This window comes from Ovis canadensis, chromosome 2, assembly GCF_042477335.2.
Source record: "Ovis canadensis isolate MfBH-ARS-UI-01 breed Bighorn chromosome 2, ARS-UI_OviCan_v2, whole genome shotgun sequence".
In the NCBI taxonomy this organism is placed as follows: domain Eukaryota; kingdom Metazoa; phylum Chordata; class Mammalia; order Artiodactyla; family Bovidae; genus Ovis; species Ovis canadensis.
Genome location: NC_091246.1, coordinates 37,572,980 through 37,592,274, shown reverse-complemented (window position 1 = coordinate 37,592,274; position 19,295 = coordinate 37,572,980). Strand labels below are relative to the sequence as shown.

General features: G+C 37.3%; 1 protein-coding gene across 7 annotated transcripts in view; it reads right to left on the bottom strand.

Moving 5' to 3' along the window:
- Positions 1-19,295, bottom strand: part of UBAP2 (ubiquitin associated protein 2) — a 114,077-nt gene that overhangs the window by 47,305 nt on the left and 47,477 nt on the right. For 4 of the 7 annotated variants that reach the window (XM_069575883.1, XM_069575882.1, XM_069575887.1 and 1 more), the window contains exons 3-8: positions 18,497-18,574; positions 16,112-16,222; positions 11,708-11,861; positions 10,124-10,201; positions 2,222-2,276; positions 305-408 (exon numbers count right to left, since the gene is read on the bottom strand). In XM_069575883.1, the coding sequence (XP_069431984.1) occupies positions 305-408; positions 2,222-2,276; positions 10,124-10,201; positions 11,708-11,861; positions 16,112-16,222; positions 18,497-18,574 (580 nt within the window). Of the gene's footprint in view, positions 1-304; positions 409-2,221; positions 2,277-10,123; positions 10,202-11,707; positions 11,862-16,111; positions 16,223-18,496; positions 18,575-19,016; positions 19,172-19,295 lie in introns of all 7 variants that reach the window. The other 3 variants (XM_069575885.1, XM_069575884.1, XM_069575886.1) reach the window with 1 other exon arrangement.

The window sequence follows — 19,295 nt, the reverse complement described above, 5'->3', positions numbered from 1 at the left end:
TCTGCCACTAAGAAATTATTCTCTGTATCTCTGACACCAAGATTTGAGTGTGGGTTTGTACTGCCTTACACAAGTTTGTTACAGCATCTTCTTCAGAGTGCAAAAGAGGAAAAAAACCACATACCTTATTATCAATAAGCTTAGTAAATGAGAAACTTTGGAGCTAAGGACCAGCTAAGAGTAGCCTCAGAGGAAGAAGAGCTACCTGTTTTTCATTTTTCTCCACCAGCACACTTTGATGTCATCCTTGACTGTTAAGAGCTCAAACAATTAAAATACATCTCTGGTGAGGACAGACACTTACCAGTTCCCTCATCTGCACCATTCTGAGCAGCTTCCCAAACTACTGGTTTTGTCCCACACCCATCTATAGATGGAGAATCTGAATAGTCCGCAGGATTAAATGTCCTTGGGTTTGAAATAAAAAAATAAAGGCAAATGAAATAATCACAAAATTAACTGTATATCATCTTCCCTGAAATGAGCCCTGTCCCTCTCAAGAACCACTGTAGGAGACTTCATCCTCCTCCTCCTATTTAACCATAAGCCAATTCTTCTGGCCATCAGAATCTAGAGCTTCCAAAAAGCAGAGGCTGACTAGGAACTTCCATACACTCTTGTATGATGCTTCTACTTGCCTAAATTGTCGTCCTCTGCATCTTAAAGTAGGCGTGGAGACCTATAACAGTTCTAGGCAGGGTAAAGGCTCTAACAAAAAACCCACCCACCCCATGCCAACTAACCCTAGACCTAAATAGGCAACAGGTCTTTTCTTCCCAAGTCAGAATCCAAATTGGCTTTGAACCTCTTACAATAAATGATCCATTTTGTTTAGATGGATACAAATAAAAAGAAAACATTTTGCTCAGTGCTTCTTTTTAAATTAAAACCATAAATACCCATGATTCAGATGCCGGTGCTGTGCTTAGTTGCTCATGTCCAACTCTATGTGACTCCATGGACTGTAGCCTGCCAGGCTCCTCTGTCCATGGGGATTCTCCAGGCAAGAATACTGGAGTGGGTTGCCACGCACTCCTCCAGGGGATCTTCCCAACCCAGGGATCAAACCCAGGTCTCTCACACTGCGGACAGATTCTTTACCATGTGAGCCACCAGGGAAGCCCAAGAAAACTGGAGTGGGTAGCCTATCCCTTCTCTAGGGGATCTTTCCAAGCAAGAATTGAACCACGGTGTCCTGCACGAGATGCCTAACTAGAACCAAATTAAATAACATCACCAAAATTTTCACAACTTATAAAAAAATATTTTAGCATTATTGGGGTGTCACTGACAAAAAAGAATATCACAACAGCATTTTTTTTTTGAAGTGGAGGACAAAATCTACAAAATCCTTCAGAGCTACAAGGCTGGGAATATACGTCCAAATGTTCCATCCAATTTGCTTCCTGTGTTTTCATCCTTCTTTTGTCCACAGGGAGCTTAGGCAGAAAAGAGATGGCAAGAGTCACCATCTCTAGGCAGTGACCCAAAACAGTACTGCCTGGAAGCTATGGACACACAAAGGACTTTTCCTTTCTTGACTATCATCTACCTACAGCCTCTATAAGATGCTTAAATACTTTTTATAATGGGGGGTGGCGGCTAATGCTTTAGATAACAGCAAAAAGTAAAAGAATAATCAGAAATAATGAGTAAATAACTGACTATACCATCTATTTAAAAATAATATACTCATCTTTCAGTATTACAATTCAAGATAAAAATGATTGTTCTTCATTTAAAAAAAAAAAAACATTTCATTTACTTACCATTCAAAGACAACTGCTGGATTTACCAACATTAATTCTTAAGCAATGGTTTTCAACTGGGGTGGTTGTGCACCTCCCTCCCAGGGAACATTTGGCGATATCTGGAGAAATTTTTGACTGTCACAACTTGAGGAGGGGTGCTACTGGGATCTAGTAGGGAGAGGCCAAGGATGTTGCTAAACATCCTACAATGTAAAGGGAATCCCACCACCTCAATAAACCACTGTCCAATCCAAAATGTCAATAAAGCCAGGACTAAAAAATTGCTCTAAGGCTTACTGCAATACAATGTCATTTGTTCTATTTCATTTCTTTAGTATTTTCTCTTTTTAAATATAGAAAACATCTGACTCACCAGAATGGTTAATCAGGTACAGGATAGAGGAAGGAAAGCCTTAGAGATAACAAAAAGAGAAGCTATCAAATTTAAAAACAGGATAGCTAAGACTTACCCCATGCCTTGGGTTGAGAATCTTCCTGCCCCTCTCCCTCTGCCACGCCCAAATCCTTTAAAAACAAAAAAGTATAAAAATAATATTTATGTTCCACACAACTATAACCTACTAACTTCATCCCTTACACACCTGCCCAAACATTACTGACATTACTCCTAACAGCACCAACATTCCCAACCAGTACACCCAATCTGCAGGTCCCCAATGACACAAATACCTATTGAGCTCAAAGGAGAGAAAAGAATTTAATTCTGCTTGTACAACATTTAACATACACTTCAGCTTAACACAGGCAGGTTATACTTTTAAAAATTCTGAATCTTTTTAAACACATCTAGTGTAAACACCATGACATCATAAGCCTCTACTATAAAATGAAATGAGAAACAAAAAGAGGAATCTACTAAGGAAGCTGAAGGTACTATTACATACCATTTTTAATAGTAAGATTTTTGATAAATGACCAAGAGGGCGGCAAACAAGACAGCAAGCAAGCAAGAGAAATAGTTTTATTCAGTGACTCTTTGGTTTTTCTTAACTGAATCCTAAATTGGGTATTAATGAACTAAACCCGAGTTAAAACTATACAACCCTTAGAAGAAAATATAGAGTGAAAGCTTATTACGGTGAATTTTGTAATAATTTCTTAGATATGACCCCCAGAATGAAAGGCAAGAGAGGAAAGAATTAGATTTTAAACAGGTGAATCAAAAGACATGAGTGGAGTAAACAGGCAACCCAAAGAATATCTGCACATTATACATTCGTTAAGGAAGTAAGATCGTGAATACTAACAAAATTCTACTACTAACAAATAACCAGATTAACAAATGCACAAGGGGTCTCTTCCCTGGTGGTTCAGAGGTAAAGAATCTGCCTGCCAATGCAGGAGACAAATGTCTGATACCTGATCTGGGAGGATTCCACATGTCACGGAGCAACTAAGCCTGTGTGCCACAACTTTTGAGCCCAAGTGCCGCAACTACTCAAGCTTACATGCCCTAGAGCCTGCGCTCTGCAACAAGAGAAGCCATCGCAATTAGAAGACCGTGCAGGGCAACCAAAGGAGTAGATTTCACTTGCCGCAACCAGAAAAAAGCACTCAACGAAGATCCAGAACAGTCAAAAATAAACAAAATTCTTAAAAAAAAAAAAAAAAAAAAGGCGTGGTGGGCAGGGGATGGACTTGAATAGATATTTCTCCAGAGATGATGTAAAAATGGTCAATAAGCACATGAAAATATTGTCACCATCACTAATCATTATGTAAACCTGGCACCAATTACAATGGCTGAAGTGGGGGTGTGAGTGTGTGGAGGAGACAGAAAATAACAAGTATTGGCAAGAACAGAGAGAAATTGAAGCCTCTGTACACTGATGGGAATGTACAATAGTGTAGCCACTGTGGAAAACAATATGTTTGGCAATTCCCCTCAAAATTAAAAATAGAACTCTATGATCCTTATAGCATAGGGAACTCTCCTCAATATTCTGTAATAATCTAAACGGGAGGAAAATTGGAAAAAGAATAGATATATGTATAACTGAATCACTTTGCTGTATACCTGAAACTAACACAGCATTGTAAATCAACTGTTGTTGTTGTTTAAGTCGTTAAGTGGTATCAGACTCTTTGTGACCTCATGGACTATAGACCACCAGGCTTCTCTGTCCATGGGATTTCCCAGGCAAGAAGACTGGAGTGAGTTACCATTTTCTTCTCCAGGGGATCATCCTGACCCAGGGATGGAACCTGTGTCCCCTGCATTGGCAGGCAGGTTCTTTACCACTGAGCCACCAGGAAAGCCCAAATCACCTGTGGTCCAATGTAGAATTTTAAAAAAAACATTTTAAGGGGAAAAAAAACTGTATGATCCTGTAATTCTGCTTCTGGGTGTGTGTGTGTGTGTGTGTGTGTGTGTGTATCTCCAAGAGAATTTGAAAGCAGAGTGTTTTTGTACACCCACGGTCACACTGCAGGAAACACAGGTTCCATCCCTGGTCCAGAGGGATCCCACATACTGCGGATTAACTAAGTTCGTGCGCCACAACTATTGAGCCTGTGCTCTAGAGCCCGGGAGGCTGCAACTACTGAAGCCCACAGCTTAGAGCCCAGAGGCCCATGCAGAGTACCCCCGGCTTGCCGCAACTAGAGAAAGCCCTCGCAGCAACAAAGACCTAGACTAGCCAAAAGTTAAGTAATTCTTTTTCAAAAAAGGAAAGAAATCTTGATAAATGCTACAATATGACTGAAACTTGTGAATATTTTGCTATGTGAAAACAGGCCAGTCACAAAAAGACAAATATTTCATGATTCCATTTAGTACTTAAGAGTACTCAAATTCAGAGAAAAGTTGTTGTCAAGGGATATATTCACCATACTAATACAATTAAATGTACATTTAATCATGTACAGTTAACTTATCCAGTAGTCCAAGGTAAACTATTAAAACATATGATCTTGACAAAAATCTACGAGAGACAGGGGAACAGAGGGAAATGTCCTAAAGAGTAGAATACTAATAATACCTATTATTAGAAATGTCTATTTTAACATCATCAAAAGGCAAAGGTAAGACTTCACACAGCATATCACAGTCTAAAAGAAGGTCAGAAATCAGAGTTAAAAAAAAAAAAGAAAGCTTTCAATGTACAAGTTTGGGCAAGATTACAACCCAAAATTTAGGAATAAGTTAATTTATCCTTAAAGTTAAGGACGATAAGATGGGAGGAGGAGAGTCACCATATAAGCTTTTTTTTTTAAAAAAAAGGCAAATCTCAGTATATAATAAAATGGAATATTATTTGGCTATAAAAAGAAATGAAGTAGTTATACATGCTATAAAATTGTGCTGATATGAAGTAGAACATCAATGAACCTTTAAAACATTAGGTCAAAGAAGCCAGTCAGAAAGGGCACATACTACTAGATTCCATTTACATTGTATGTTCAGAACAGACAAATCTATAAACACAGAAAACAGATCACCAGTTGTTTATTGCTGGAATTGGGGTGGTGAAGAAGAGGAAGGAATTGGGAATCAATAGTTTTGATTATGCATAATTGTATTATTGTTTTTGTTCAGTCACTAAGTCCTGTCCAACTCTTTGCGACTCCATGAACTGCAGCATGCCAGGCTTCCTTCCTGTCCTTCACTATCTCCCGGAGTTTGCGCAGACTCATATCTGTTGAGTTGCTAAGGTGATCCAATCATTCCATTCTCTGTCACCCCTGCTCCTCCTGCCCTCAATCTTTCCCAACATCAGGGTCTTTTCCAATGAGTAGCCTCTTTGCATCAGGTGGCCAAAATATTGGAGCTTCAGCATCAGTCATTCCAATGAATAATCAGGGTGATTTCCTTTAGGATTGACTGATTTGGTTTCCTTGCTGTCCACGGGACTCTCAAGACTGTTTTCCAGCACAATTTAAAACCATCAGTTCTTTGGCGCTCAGCCCTCTTTTGCTCCAACTCTCACATCCGTACAAGAATGTAGAAAAACCGCAGCTTTGACTATAGTTGACCTCTGTCAGCAAAGTGACGTCTCTGCTTTTTAATACACTGTCTAGATTTGTATAGCTTTTCTTCCAAGGAGCGTCTTTTTATTTCATGGCTGCAGTCACGGTCCACAGTGATTTTGGAGCCCAAGAAAATAAAATCTGCCTCTAGCATAATTCTATAAATATACTAAAACCCACTGAATTATGTAATTTAAACGGGTGAATTGTATAGTATGTAAAACATTTTAGGCTACAATAAACACTGGTTACCAGTGAAGAAATCTAAACAATACAACTGCTCTTGATAAGTGCACCCATTCAATGGCATACTGTGTGACAAAAGGCACCAACAAGTGGTTAAATATTAATAGTGGTAAATTTTTAAAAAATGATTCTGCTAAGACATCATTAAATAATATCTAATCCTTGAGCCAGAAAGCAATATGTACATGAAAGAAAAGAAAGAAATTTATTTAAAAAAAAAAACCATAATCTAAGGACCAAAACTCAAGAAATCCTGCGAGTTTCCTGGAAAAAGTCAGTACCAACTACATATCTCCATGTCTCCAGACAGCAGCAACCACACCCAACTACCGAACAGGAACAACCCAAATATCTTCAGCAGATTTTCAAAAATCAAATCCAGGACTTCCCCAGTGGTTCAGAGGCTAAGACACCATACTTCCAATTCAGGGGACCTGGGTTGCATCCCTGGTCAGGGAACTAGAGCCCACATGCTGCAGCTAAAGATCTGCATGCTGCAACTAAAAGCACCTGCATGCCACAATGAAGACATAAGGTCCCACATGCTGCAAAGGCCTAGTGCAGCCAAACTAAATAGAAACATATTCAAAAAATAAAAATAAAACCCATATTCACGTACATTTTAACAAGCTAACAAAACTGTTCTTTCCTTTTCACCTGGCCAGTAATGCTACCAGCAATATTGTTTTTGATATGTATACATTTCCCTTTATCATGACCTGGTACAAATACCTGTTTTCATCTAATACCTCAGAAGACAGACCCGGGTTCATAAAATACAGAAAAACAAGATTAAAGTAGATAATCATAAAGAATAAATCAATGTTATGATAAATGCTAAAACTTTACTCATATAGGTCTCTCTAGGGACTCTGTACTACATCTATGTTGAATAACTGCTCAAGTTTTTAATTGTTTAGTATTATGTATTACACTGAGAACCAGAGTAGAAAAGTCACTCACTTTCCTTGAAAAAAGCGAAAACACAGAGGACACCTAATCATCTTTACTAGAAGAGGCAAATCCAAATAACAGATACTCCCCCAGGACCAAACATGTGCAACCTAAAGAAAAATAGAAAACAATCCCTCTCTCATCCCCAGGAGACTGTAAGCAGGGCTTTGATAACAGCCAAATCTGCCAGAAACTGTGGGCACTTGAATTTATCACTGCACACTCCAGGTCATGATCTTTAAGATCCTAAAGATTTTAAAGTTTAGTTAAAGTTAGTTTTAAAGTTTTTTGAACTGGCAAAAGTTTCCAGATTTTCGGAGCTGGTTCAATGATAAAGATGGCTGCTGTGTTGATGATGAGCTGCTCACCTGCCCAGAGACCAGTTCAGCCCAACAAGGCATCTCTGGGGATTGCTTCACTCAGAGACTTAGGACTCAGGCAAGTTGTCCCTGGTTCATGCTTCATCTACAGAAAGATAGGAATACATCTTCCCCAACTGTAAAGTAGCATAAATGAGTCAAATGACAACAGCAAATGCCCCAGGAATTCAAAGAGGAAGAAAGCATAGAGTCTATCGTCATGTCTCATATATTAGCTTTGCTTTAGCAAAAAAGTCCGATTATAAATGTGCCACAATAATTATTTCATGAAAAAATTAATGAATTCTAATACCAGTCCTTAGAAGAAAAGTTATGACCAACCTAGATAGCATATTCAAAAGCAGAGACATTACTCTGCCGACTAAGGTCTGTCTAAGGCTATGGTTTTTCCAGTGGTCATGTATGGATGTGAGAGTTGGACTGTGAAGAAGGCTGAGTGCCGAAGAATTGATGCTTTTGAACTGTGGTGTTGGAGAAGACTCCTGAGAGTCCCTTGGACTGCAAGGAGATCCAATCAGTCCATTTTGAAGGAGATCAGCCCTGGGTGTTCTTTGGAAGGAATGTTGCTAAAGCTGAAGCTCCAGTACTTTGGCCACCTCATGCGAAGAGTTGACTCACTGGAAAAAGACTCTGATGCTGGGAGGGATTAAGGGGCAGGAGGAGAAAGGGCCGGCAGAGGATGAGATGGCTGGATGGCATCACTGACTCGATGAACGTGAATCTGAGTGAACTCCGGGAGTTGGTGATGGACAGGGAGGCCTGGCGTGCTGCGATTCATGAGGTTGCAAAGAGTCAGACACGACTGAGCGACTGAACTGAACTGAAGGACATTAGCAGGACAGCTGGAAAGTTTTGTAAGATTGTAAAAACAGTAATTTCTTGATTTTATAATTTTAAGGTAGTTCTGTAAGCAGTATCTTTTTTCTTAGGAGTTTACACACAAATATTTAGGGGTAAAATGGCATTATGTTTGAAATGCACACACAATGGTTTCAAGAAAAAAAAATATGTACATATAGAGAGAAAATGGCAATGCAAATGTAGCAAAATATTACAAAGTTTGGGAACTCTGGGTAAACACTCTACAAAACTCTGCTGCTTTTTTTATTTTAAAATAAAATGTTAAAACCATACCCTGAGCACTTCTGTATATATTGTGTAATCCAGTAAATATTAGGTTGGTGGAAAAGTAATTGTGGTTTCAGACCATGAATTTTAAATCACTGTAACTAGGCTCAAACACATCTTTATTAATCAAAATAGGAACTATTACAGTCAACATGTTTTTGCCATGAGAAGTAAGTTTATTACTGTAGCGTAAAAATCCATGTTTCAGAATTTGATGAACTCTTGGGAATCATTTTCTGCCTTGTGTTGACTGTGGAAGCATTTTCCCTGCAAAAAGTTGTCGAGGTGCTTGAAGAAGTGGTAGTCAATTGCTGAGAGGTCAGGTGAGTATGGAGCATGAGACAAAACTTCAGAGCCCAATTTTTTCAACTTTTGAAGCACTGGTTGTGCAACATGTGGTCAGGCAGGTAAACCTGCATTATGTTAACTGAGCACTCTGGAGTCAGTGCACCACAACTAGAGAGGGAAGCCCACGCACTGCAAAGAAAGATCCCCCTTGCTCTCAAGTAAGACCTGATACTGCCAAATAAAACAAAATTTTTAAGAAAAAGAAAGCAATTACAAAGGCATTTTTTAAATAATCAGGAAACTATATGTATAGATTATTAAATGATATTTTTAAGTGTGAAAACAGCATTATGGTTACATACAAAATCACATACGTTTTTTAGAGGTGCTTACCACAGTAATATATGATAAAATATCCACAAAAATCTACTTTAAATATTTCTGCAGATATAGAGCTAAAATCCTTAAACATTACTGACTAAACATGAAGGGACTCGGGGTTCATTTATTCTCTCCATTTTTCTCTGTGCTTGAAATTAATAAGAAAAAATCTAGAAAAGGAAATTACAATTGAAATGTTTTTAAAGCACAACCTTCTTTTCACTGTGCCCAACAAATTAGTATATAATTCTGCCCTTTTCTGATCTCTGAAAATTATTTACTTTTGGCCCACATAGTAGAAATTTAGTAATGGTAACTGGATGAATAGCCAAGGAAATTGATAGCATATGCAGTATACCTACATTAATTTCTATCCCTAGTATTTCTGATCAAAAGAAACTCTGCCACTGTAAAATGCTCATTTGGAGAACAGTCACAACTGAGTGGAACAATGGATCAAACAAAATGTCGGTCAATTCAGGTAGCTTTACTGAACCAAAATAAGATATTCCTACTACATTATGTATCTTGATTTTTAGAACCCTAAGAAAATTCAGTTACAACTCTAAATATGTGGAACTATATTCTTGAAGTGGCTTAATGACATCCTGAATTAATAAATGCAAAGAAATGATCACTAACAGAAAACACTGTTGTATTTTCTGGATGGGGGTAACCAATGGGCAAATAATTTCAAAACTATTATCATATGGGTAAAACACATCTGTTAAAGTCCAACACAGGAGAACTTAGTAACTTTTTGCTCAGAGCTTCAAATTTTAAATTATTCACACAAAGGGCCTTTCTCAGCTCATCTGAAAACCACCAATATGGTTCCTCAAAATTATATAATTCAAATATTTCACTTATAGGCATCAATAAATGAATCAAAACATTTCAGATCAACCGTTCTTTCCGAGTACACTGCCCTTAGTGAACTGAGTATATGAACAGCCTGCCTCCTTCTCCCCATCACAAGTATCTCCTTTCTCCTCATTCTCTTACCTCTACCACGAGTTCGCTTGCCTCGATCGGAAGGCTTGTCCCCTTGATTGCAATCAATTCCGTTCTCTTCACCTCTAACTAAAGTGGAAAAGAGCAAACAGCTACTAAAGACAAGGACAAAAAGACTCCTGCCCCTCGACAACAACAAAAATGTGTTTTAAAAAAGGTTAAAATTTAACCAAAGGGTTTAGAAAATACGATAAACAAAACCAAGCCAGAGTGGCTCAAAAAAGTGACAGAAGAACTTGCTTAATTTGTAGGTAAAAATTCAAAAAGAAATCAAAATGACATACTACTTTTTTTGTTGTTTGGACTTACCCTCCCATAAAGTTAAGTTTACTTCCAAAAAACTACCTTTGTTATGCAACGATATACAACAAAATTTGCTCATTGGTTAAGTTCAAAACCTGGAAAGGCAAAGACTAGCCAACTGCAAGGAAATACTGAGTTCTTGGGGAAGTTAACTGTTAACACAGTCTTTTCTTCTCCTCATTCCTATATTGGCATTAGTGACTCTATATAATATAGAATATTTATAAACAATACTGGCACAGCTTGCTCCCCTCTTTCAGGGCTTAACTCTGCGAGTTGCCAGTGAGGCCTTCCATGGGCACTCTCTTTAAATTTGTCAAACCCCTATTTGTAATTCCCATCTCTCTGCCTTTGTTTTTCCCCAGAACATTATTTCTACATAATGCCATTAAAATACTGTAATATTAATATGAAATGTTACTCTTCTTTTTTATTATTACATCTCACACTACTTCCCTTAAAAGTCTTAGAAGGGCAGGGGCTTTCCTATAGTCCCGTGGCTAAGATTCTGTGCTCCCAGGTCTGCAGGGGCCCCAGGTTCAATCCCTGGTCAGGGAACTAGATCCCACGTGCCTGCAACTAAAGATCTGGCGTGCCACAACTAAGACCCAGCACAGCCAAATAAATACATAAATAAAAGTATATGTTTTTTAAAAGTCTTAGAAGGGCAAAGATTTCTGTATTCTTCATTGCTGTATGCCTTTAAGAATTTCTTCTACATTGTAGATACTCGATAAACATCTGTGGAATAAACTAGCGAAAGTTTGTAAGGGGACATGTTAAATATTTATATTCTATTCATCCATAATTTAGCTACTTTGGTATGCCTGCACAGAAGGTAGTGTCATTCTGGGTGAATGATGCCAAAACCTGAGTTGAATGGAAAGTACTGAGAAAAATCTTCCCTATTCAACAACTTTCCTCTTAATCTAAACCCTGCAAATACCATGAATATCCGTAAGTAGGGAAGAATAAACAGCTTTATCTATCTGCCAACAAAAAAACCCTTCTTTAAAATTAGAAGATGCACTAGATTAGAGAAGGCAGTCTTAAGACACAACAGAACTACCTACAGCCCAGGTCAGTGCTAATATGAAACCGCATCAGCTGGGTTTCTAACAAACTACTCAGTTGTAGCTAAGTGTTACTTATATTAACAAATATTGCATTAAGGAGGTGGATTTATGGACATTCATTGAATCATTCTGACAGCTTTTTAGTATGCATGAAAATTTTTATAAAGCAAAGCTGAGGCTAAAGGTCTGTACTTACACTCTCTCCCACGATTGCCACCTCTTACTTTCCGGTTGTTGTTTCCACGTCCACGGCTCACTTCTCTCTCACTTCTCTTCTCTCTATTCTCTTTGTTTTCTGAACTTTCCTTTCCAAAATTCTTCTTCTTCCCTCCTACAGTCTCCCATGAAGTCTACCGAAAATAAGAGCATTTATTCAGAGCTGTCATTTAAAGTGTGTACAATCATCAAGGGTGTATGCATTTATCTTTTGAAACTAATTACCCCTACCTTATACCTTGCATGCCTACCATTCTAATTCTTCTCCATAAATATACTGTACTTTCTGATGACAAAGACAGCAAATCTCTTGTTAGGTTCCTACTGCTATGGAAAGCACAAAAGATTACAGCACTAGCCTAACTGACAACATACTGTATGTTGTCCCGCAACAGAGCCTTTTTCTATACTGATAAGAATAAAGCAAATGTTATTTCCCCAAGCTCCCACTCTATACCATCCCCACCTACCTCAGTAGTTGGCCAAACACCTATAATATACAGAACTAGTTCAAAGGCTGTAAGATTTTACCCTAAAATCTCAGGAATACAATTTTCGCTATTCAGTTGTCTAAGATAACCATCTTAAAGAATTTAGTGGTTGACAAATTTGAGGTTAGTTTTTAAATACAGAAAATTTCAGCCCCTGAAGACCTGTTCTAATGAGAAGTTAAATGATTTATACAACCTCCTTTCTCCCACAAATCAAATCATACGCAGAAAAATCGTGGAGAAAAGAATGAAACACTATGTTCTTACAGATATGAGTATTAGGATATCCATCAGGATGTTGCTGGGAGATCCCAAAACTGACCCATTCGTTTCTATTTACTTTTCCATAATTTTCCAAATCCACAGGGATTTGAAGTGATTCAATTTCAAACTAAGCAATAACTATTTTAAACTTAAAAAAAATCGTTATCCAAATAAATGTACGTGCATAAAATGATTGGATGTGAAAAAAAATACATATTAAAGCAAGTTATTTTCCACCTCTAAGCTTTGATAAATTTTTTTAAAAATCAACAGCCAATAGTTATGGTAGAATAATCAGGTATTTTCAGTTGTGATGAACATCCATCCATTCTAACCTTCCAGGAAGTCTACCTGGCAATAGCGTCCAAATTTTATATTGGTTCAAAACTTCTGGCCCAGTAATTCTACTTTTTGGTTTTTATTCAGAGGAAATAATCTGATAATTGTACAAACATTTATATGCAGACAACGAACAACAGAACAAAAGAATGGAAAATTTCCCAAATATTTAGCTTAACAGACTACCTACTCTAGAACATTCATAAAGTGAGAAATATATAGCCAGTTAAAGAGTAATCCATGTGTTCACAGAAAGAGAGCCATAATATATAAGTGACGCAAGTTATCGGCAAACTGTATAAAATAGGATTACATTTTTAAGCTCAAATAGGAGCTTGTGTATTGCTGGAAAAAGTAGTAGTTATCTAAGTGAGGGCCTTTTAAGATCATTTACCTTTTTCATTGTTCTGCATTGTTTTTTAATTGCCAAAAACAACAAAGCTTATTTATTCCAGAAAAGAAATCCCACAGCATATAAACTCCATCTGTTTGCTGATATGAATAAACATGACAAACATGTAAGATTTCTATATAACACATTTGAGAGACAGTAACATTTTACCCTATTTTCATTCAGCAAAGGATACCCTTACTAAGCAAGTCTTGGCTTGTGATCAAAAACTAACCGGAACTTATATGGAGAGGAAAGCAGGGCAAGGAACCTTTAAGGGGCAAATAGACTAACACCACAGTGAATGCTAAAGGGAATACAACCACATATTTTGCAAAACAAGTCTACATGCATGCACACAGGCTTTCAAAGAAAACCAAATAATTACAAAAGATTTTCAACAGAACTTCTGGCAACCTTTGTCATCTATATTTTGCTACCTGTATAAGAGGTTTGAAGAAATGTTAACAGAAACCGTCTTCCAAGATAGCATATTTAGCAATCAAAAAAAGAGCTGTCTAGGCCAGTTTAGTCAAAATCACTCTCCTACCCCTTTGTATTTGCCAAGAACTAAACAATACAAACAGGTTTCCCAAATGGCTCAGTGGAAAGAATCCACCTGCCAATGCAGGCAACACAAGAGATCCAGGTTCGATCCCCAGGTCGGAAACTTCCCCTTGAGGAGGAGATGGCAACCCAATCCAGTATTCTTGCCTGGAAAATCCCATGGACAGAAAAGCCTGGCAGGCTACAGCCCATAGGATCACAAAGTGCTGGACACAACTGAGCATGCACCATACATACATACATATAAGAAATACAAACATACATATATATATTTAAGCACACTAATGCAAGTGACTTAAACTTCAAAACTATTTTATCACACAAACAGAACAGCACTATAATGAAATGAAAAGTTCAGTACTTAAGATTCTGTTCAGTGGTTTCCTTTGACAACTACTCTATTAGATAGACAAATGTACCCCTACAAATAATGAGGACAATTCCACTATTTTTTCGAAGTAACCATTTTCTTTCAGAAGGCCTTGCTACAAAACAAGATTAGCCAATTTGTTTGCTCTCATAGTTTATTTTGAACAGTTCCTGCTCCTAGCAATCAAGCCTACCATGCTCACATTTTCCAGCTGCCCACTCCAAATCATCTACCGCACGCGGGGAAGATATTCCTTACAGCTGCTTACCCATGGCCGCTGCAGACAACAAAGAACAAGGCAAACAGGATGAAAGATGGACCACAGAATGATCCTAACAAACCAGGGTTTCAAAAGGACTTTCCCTCTGCCTCTCCATTTGCCCTATAGCCCTCTCCAAACAGGCAAAGGTCTTTTGTGTCTGTGTTCAGGCCCTAATTTGCAAGTTTCCAATCTTTTAGAAAACAACATGGCAGATCTAGCCCCCAACTGTGTGATTTCTAGGTTCTAGAGGTAATCAAAGAGACTCTTCTAACTTTCAGCCCAGAAGCACCTCCTTTGAGTTCAGCTCCAAATGAGAAAAGGAAAGTTGAAACTCTTTATTGAGATAGAACTGGATGTTCATTTAAGACTTAAAAGATTAACCCAGCCACCACAGAAAATGAATGATGAATCTGTGGGAGCTAAAGGAAAGGCAAGAGAAAACAGCATCCAGGCCTATCTCTACCATATAAAAGAAAACAAGCCCCTCAATTAATAATCTGGAAATATTTCATTTATTTAGTGCTTCTTTTGAAAAAAAATAAGGCCAATTCAGTCCTTCAGTTCATTTTAAAAAATAAGTGAGACCCATTCTACACTGCATTCATTAGCAATGGGCTGAACACTCCCCATATGTTATAAAATCCAGCAAATACATGCCTAAGTGTCAGCAAACAAGAACTCTTCAAAATTTGATTTCCTCACTTAACAGCATGCATTTTCCTGACAAACTGACATATTTGATAGTTTTATCATGTTGGACCAGTGTTATCTTGCACAGAATTTTAGCCACAGATACTGCTATACTCAAATAATGAAGTATTTTCCCAATTATCTGATGTTTATAATTATAAATTTCTTTCTACTTGCTTTCTTATTAAATAAAAAGATACTCATTTCAGTTTTGAGCTTGCCACAATAGTTCATTTTAATACAACCTATGCCTAACAAAGTCTATCTGTAAAAATGAGAACCCAATTAAACCTAAACAATGATAAGGCAGGTACTTTTTGATGTGCTCATCTTTATATCCCATTTAGGTGAATAACTATTTTCATCTGCTCTGAAATTTATTTCCTCAATGAAAAAATACAAATGAAATATTGTATAATTTCTATTTAGAAATCAAAAGACCAGAACTGACACCTGCCTCTGGTGTGGCTTTAGCAGCACCCTTTCTAAACTACAAAGGGAGGAGCTTTCGTGTGCCATGTGCATTCCTCAAACTTTACAACAAAGCTTAAAAAAATTTTTTTTCTTATTTTATATAGCTGTCAGACTGTCATGAAAATGTGTCTGACACATAAGCAAATAGATATAACAGCAAATCCTGATTTTCTGTTAACCTAGAGGTATAAGGAGTAGCGAGCAGTGATGATTGAGATGAAGGAACATGAGCAGTGGAGCCAGTTAAGTTTTTCAGGTAGTGAAATGTCCACAGGCCCAGAGAATTTTGGCAACTGTGTAAGGCTGGACTAGATGACCAAGTTCTCTTTAGAGTCTTCAGATTCTACAACGTCATGAAGAAACCATACGTATATAACAAAACAGACATTTCTCGTTAGTGTTCTTTCTGGTTCTAAAATATATATGGAATGGCACCCATAATCCCCTCTACCTCTACCAAGTAAGAGATAAAGCTGAAAATGCAATATGAAACTGGAGACAATGTTCAGCAACACAAATCAATTAATAATACTTACAGTGTCTGAATTCCCCTCCAGCAATACGTTGATAGCTTTGTTGACATCTCCATTACAGTCATGGAGAGCCACTATGCATTCATCCTGATTTTTTCCTGTCACCTCCATAAGCTGTTGAAATTATAAGAAAATGATTAGGGGAATCCAAAAAATTGGCACTTGATATTAATTTTTAGATTCTACTATATAAAGACAAAGATTATGCAATCCTTCCATATGAAGATGGCCTCTTCCAGACTGTGCGTGTACAATCTAAGATCAGGTTTACCTGCTTTTTTGGTGACTCTATGTCTTTTCACCAAAACTGGCAAAGTCAAGCTACAAATCAACCTTCCTCCAAGCTGACCAAGCATCAGATTCTTAATCAGCAGCATATACATACATACATACATACATACATACATACATACATACCAACATTCTCAGAACATTCAGGATTAGTTTTGTGACTGCTCAAACTAGTTCACAGGCCTGGGATTCCCAAGTTTCTAAACTGCTCAAATGTTAAGTGGGACTATATATATTTCAAAAAATACTGGAGTGGGTTGCTGTTTCAACAACAACAACCCATCAAACCCATCAAACCTGGGTTTCCCACACTGCAGGCAGAATCTTTACAGTCTAAGCCACCAGAGAAGCCCTCCCAAAGACCAAGAATGAGTATATGGCCACAACTGCCAAACATCCAGTCTAACTGCTTGCATTGTACAATAGTCTCTGACAACATTCCCTACCTGGGCTATTACTGCTTGGTTTAGAACATTCCACATACAAAATAATCTATAACACTTTAGTGAAAGTCACTCAGTCGTATCTGACTCTTCGCAACCCCCTGGACTGAGTCTGCCAGGCTCCTCTGTCCATGGAATTCTCCAGGCAAGATTACTGGAGTGTGTTGCCATGCCCTTCTCCAGGGGATCTTCCCAACCCAGGGATCGAACCCAGGTCTCCTGCATTGCAGGTGGATTCTTTACTACCTGGCCACCAGAGAAGCCCTATAACACTCTAAGGTCTCACAATTACAATTTGGCAGCTATCACAAAACTCACTTGTGGACATACTATTTTCTCAAGTGGCCTCAACAGGGTACTACTGTTTGAAATTAAAGAAATCTCCTTGGTGGGCTCCCTACAAGAAATATTAAGCTATTTAATATGTTCAACACAAGGAACAACCACAGATTAAGCACAATATAGGTTTCTCAATTATTAGTGAGCAAATATATGATCTAAGTATCTGTTTAACTACATTTAACTATTTCAATATGCACCAATATCAGCTGCATTTCAAAATACTTTGACCCCAACATCTGAAATGATTTCTCGGTGGTCATAAAACAATTAGCCTATCAAAAAGGCAGGTCTCCTGATCTCGTAAATACAGCTCTTTACACCACCCTGTTCCATCTGATTTCCTTCCTGTGTTACCCAGCAAGACTATATACACTCTATAGCTTTCCAGTGCTTCAGTATTTGGATGTCTACTATCGAGGTTAGATTTTTATCAAGAATCTGTAGTGGCCCAACACCCATCACATGCAGTTATTAAGATGTACAGTTACTGTCAAAATTCCCCCAGTGATTGGATTAGTAAAAGAGAGAACCATTGTTAAAACTTAAAGCTCTGAAGTGTACCAGTGCTCTTGTTGGTGTGTCTGCCATACTCTTCAGATAAATATGTAGAAGTATGTCTCAAATAATTCATAAACCTCACTCCAGTGAATGAGTTCTATGACTTTTTAAGAAATCCTTTCTATGGCTTTCCAAAAATATCACTAAGTCTGATGACAGCAACTTAGGTAAGAACAGAGTTTACCACAGTAAAGTGCTAAAAGGTTCACCAAGGGACTTTCATTACAAGGAATTACTGGGAGACGTCTACCAAGGTAAGGTAAGGATTATAGCTCGGTTTCTAGAATCTTGAATGGAAGGAAACTCTTATCAAAAAAGAATAGCATGAAATTATGTTATCTCACCAAAATTCTAAACGAAGACATCACCCTAAAATTTAATAACTTTTCCAATCTATGTTTAGAATCATCACAATATGTGAAAAGGCAATTCAGCTCTTCCTTAACATCAAACAAAATTTTCTGAGAATTTGTCAAATACTAAATATACTACCTATGCACAAGTATATACAATGTCAGCCTGCTTTCACAAATGCTCATTGTTCACATGTAACACTAATAATTCAGAAAGGTTCTACTGCTAAAATTGCTTCATTCTAGCCACCAATACAGGTATTTAATCACCAGTTCAAAAATCCAATTATTTGCAACTAAGTAAAAAACGTAATTTAAAATAAGACTCTCTAGTGAAATTACCTTTTAAAGCACAGTAAAATAGATTACAAAAATAACAGTATCCTTTGCCAGAAACATACCTGTTTAACTTTAGCTTCAAACTCTGAATCATTTTTATCAAAGATCACTTGAGCAAGACGCATCTGTTCAGCTGTTGCCTGTAAAATCAAATACAACTGTTAAAAGATTTAATGCCAAAACCTGGTGCAAACAGATAAAAGTTCTCAATCACTATGGTTACAAAAATATTGATTAACTAAAAAAACAAAAGGACTCTTCATTTAGACCTCTTAAGTGTATATAATGTGTTCCCATAAAGTAAATAAGTACCCAATTAAATAGCATAAAGGTCCCATTCCTTTGGCCAAATGACCTAAATGAAGTCCTGTTCATTTTCATTAGCCATGTGACTCATTTAAATTTTCTTTTTTGAATTTTCTTTCCCTTGAGGAGATGAAGTTACAGCATAACAGAAAGTGGAAGAACAGGAACAGTGCAAACTTCAGAATACAGGCTTAGACCCAGCCTTGCGGTCAAAAAGCAAAAGAGCTTTCCTATCAACTCAAAAAAGACCAGTTCTGAAGAGAAGGCTGTACTTACCTAAAGGAAAACTCTTAAGTTACATTTTTAGCCACAGTTTTTTTTAACGATTTTCATTTAACAGAATTTTAAAAGAACCAACTTTCAAACACTAAAATTAGTCAGCTACAGAGAAAATTCTTTTCCAGCTGCTTTTTTCACTCAAAACCATTTTTCTAAAAAAAAAAAAAAAAAAAAGACCAAGTTACTGAATTTTTGAGGTTTACTTTTGTAGTATTTCTGCCAATTAAAAATTTAGAAAGGCATTAAAAAAAAAAAAGTAATTCTTGGGAATTCCCT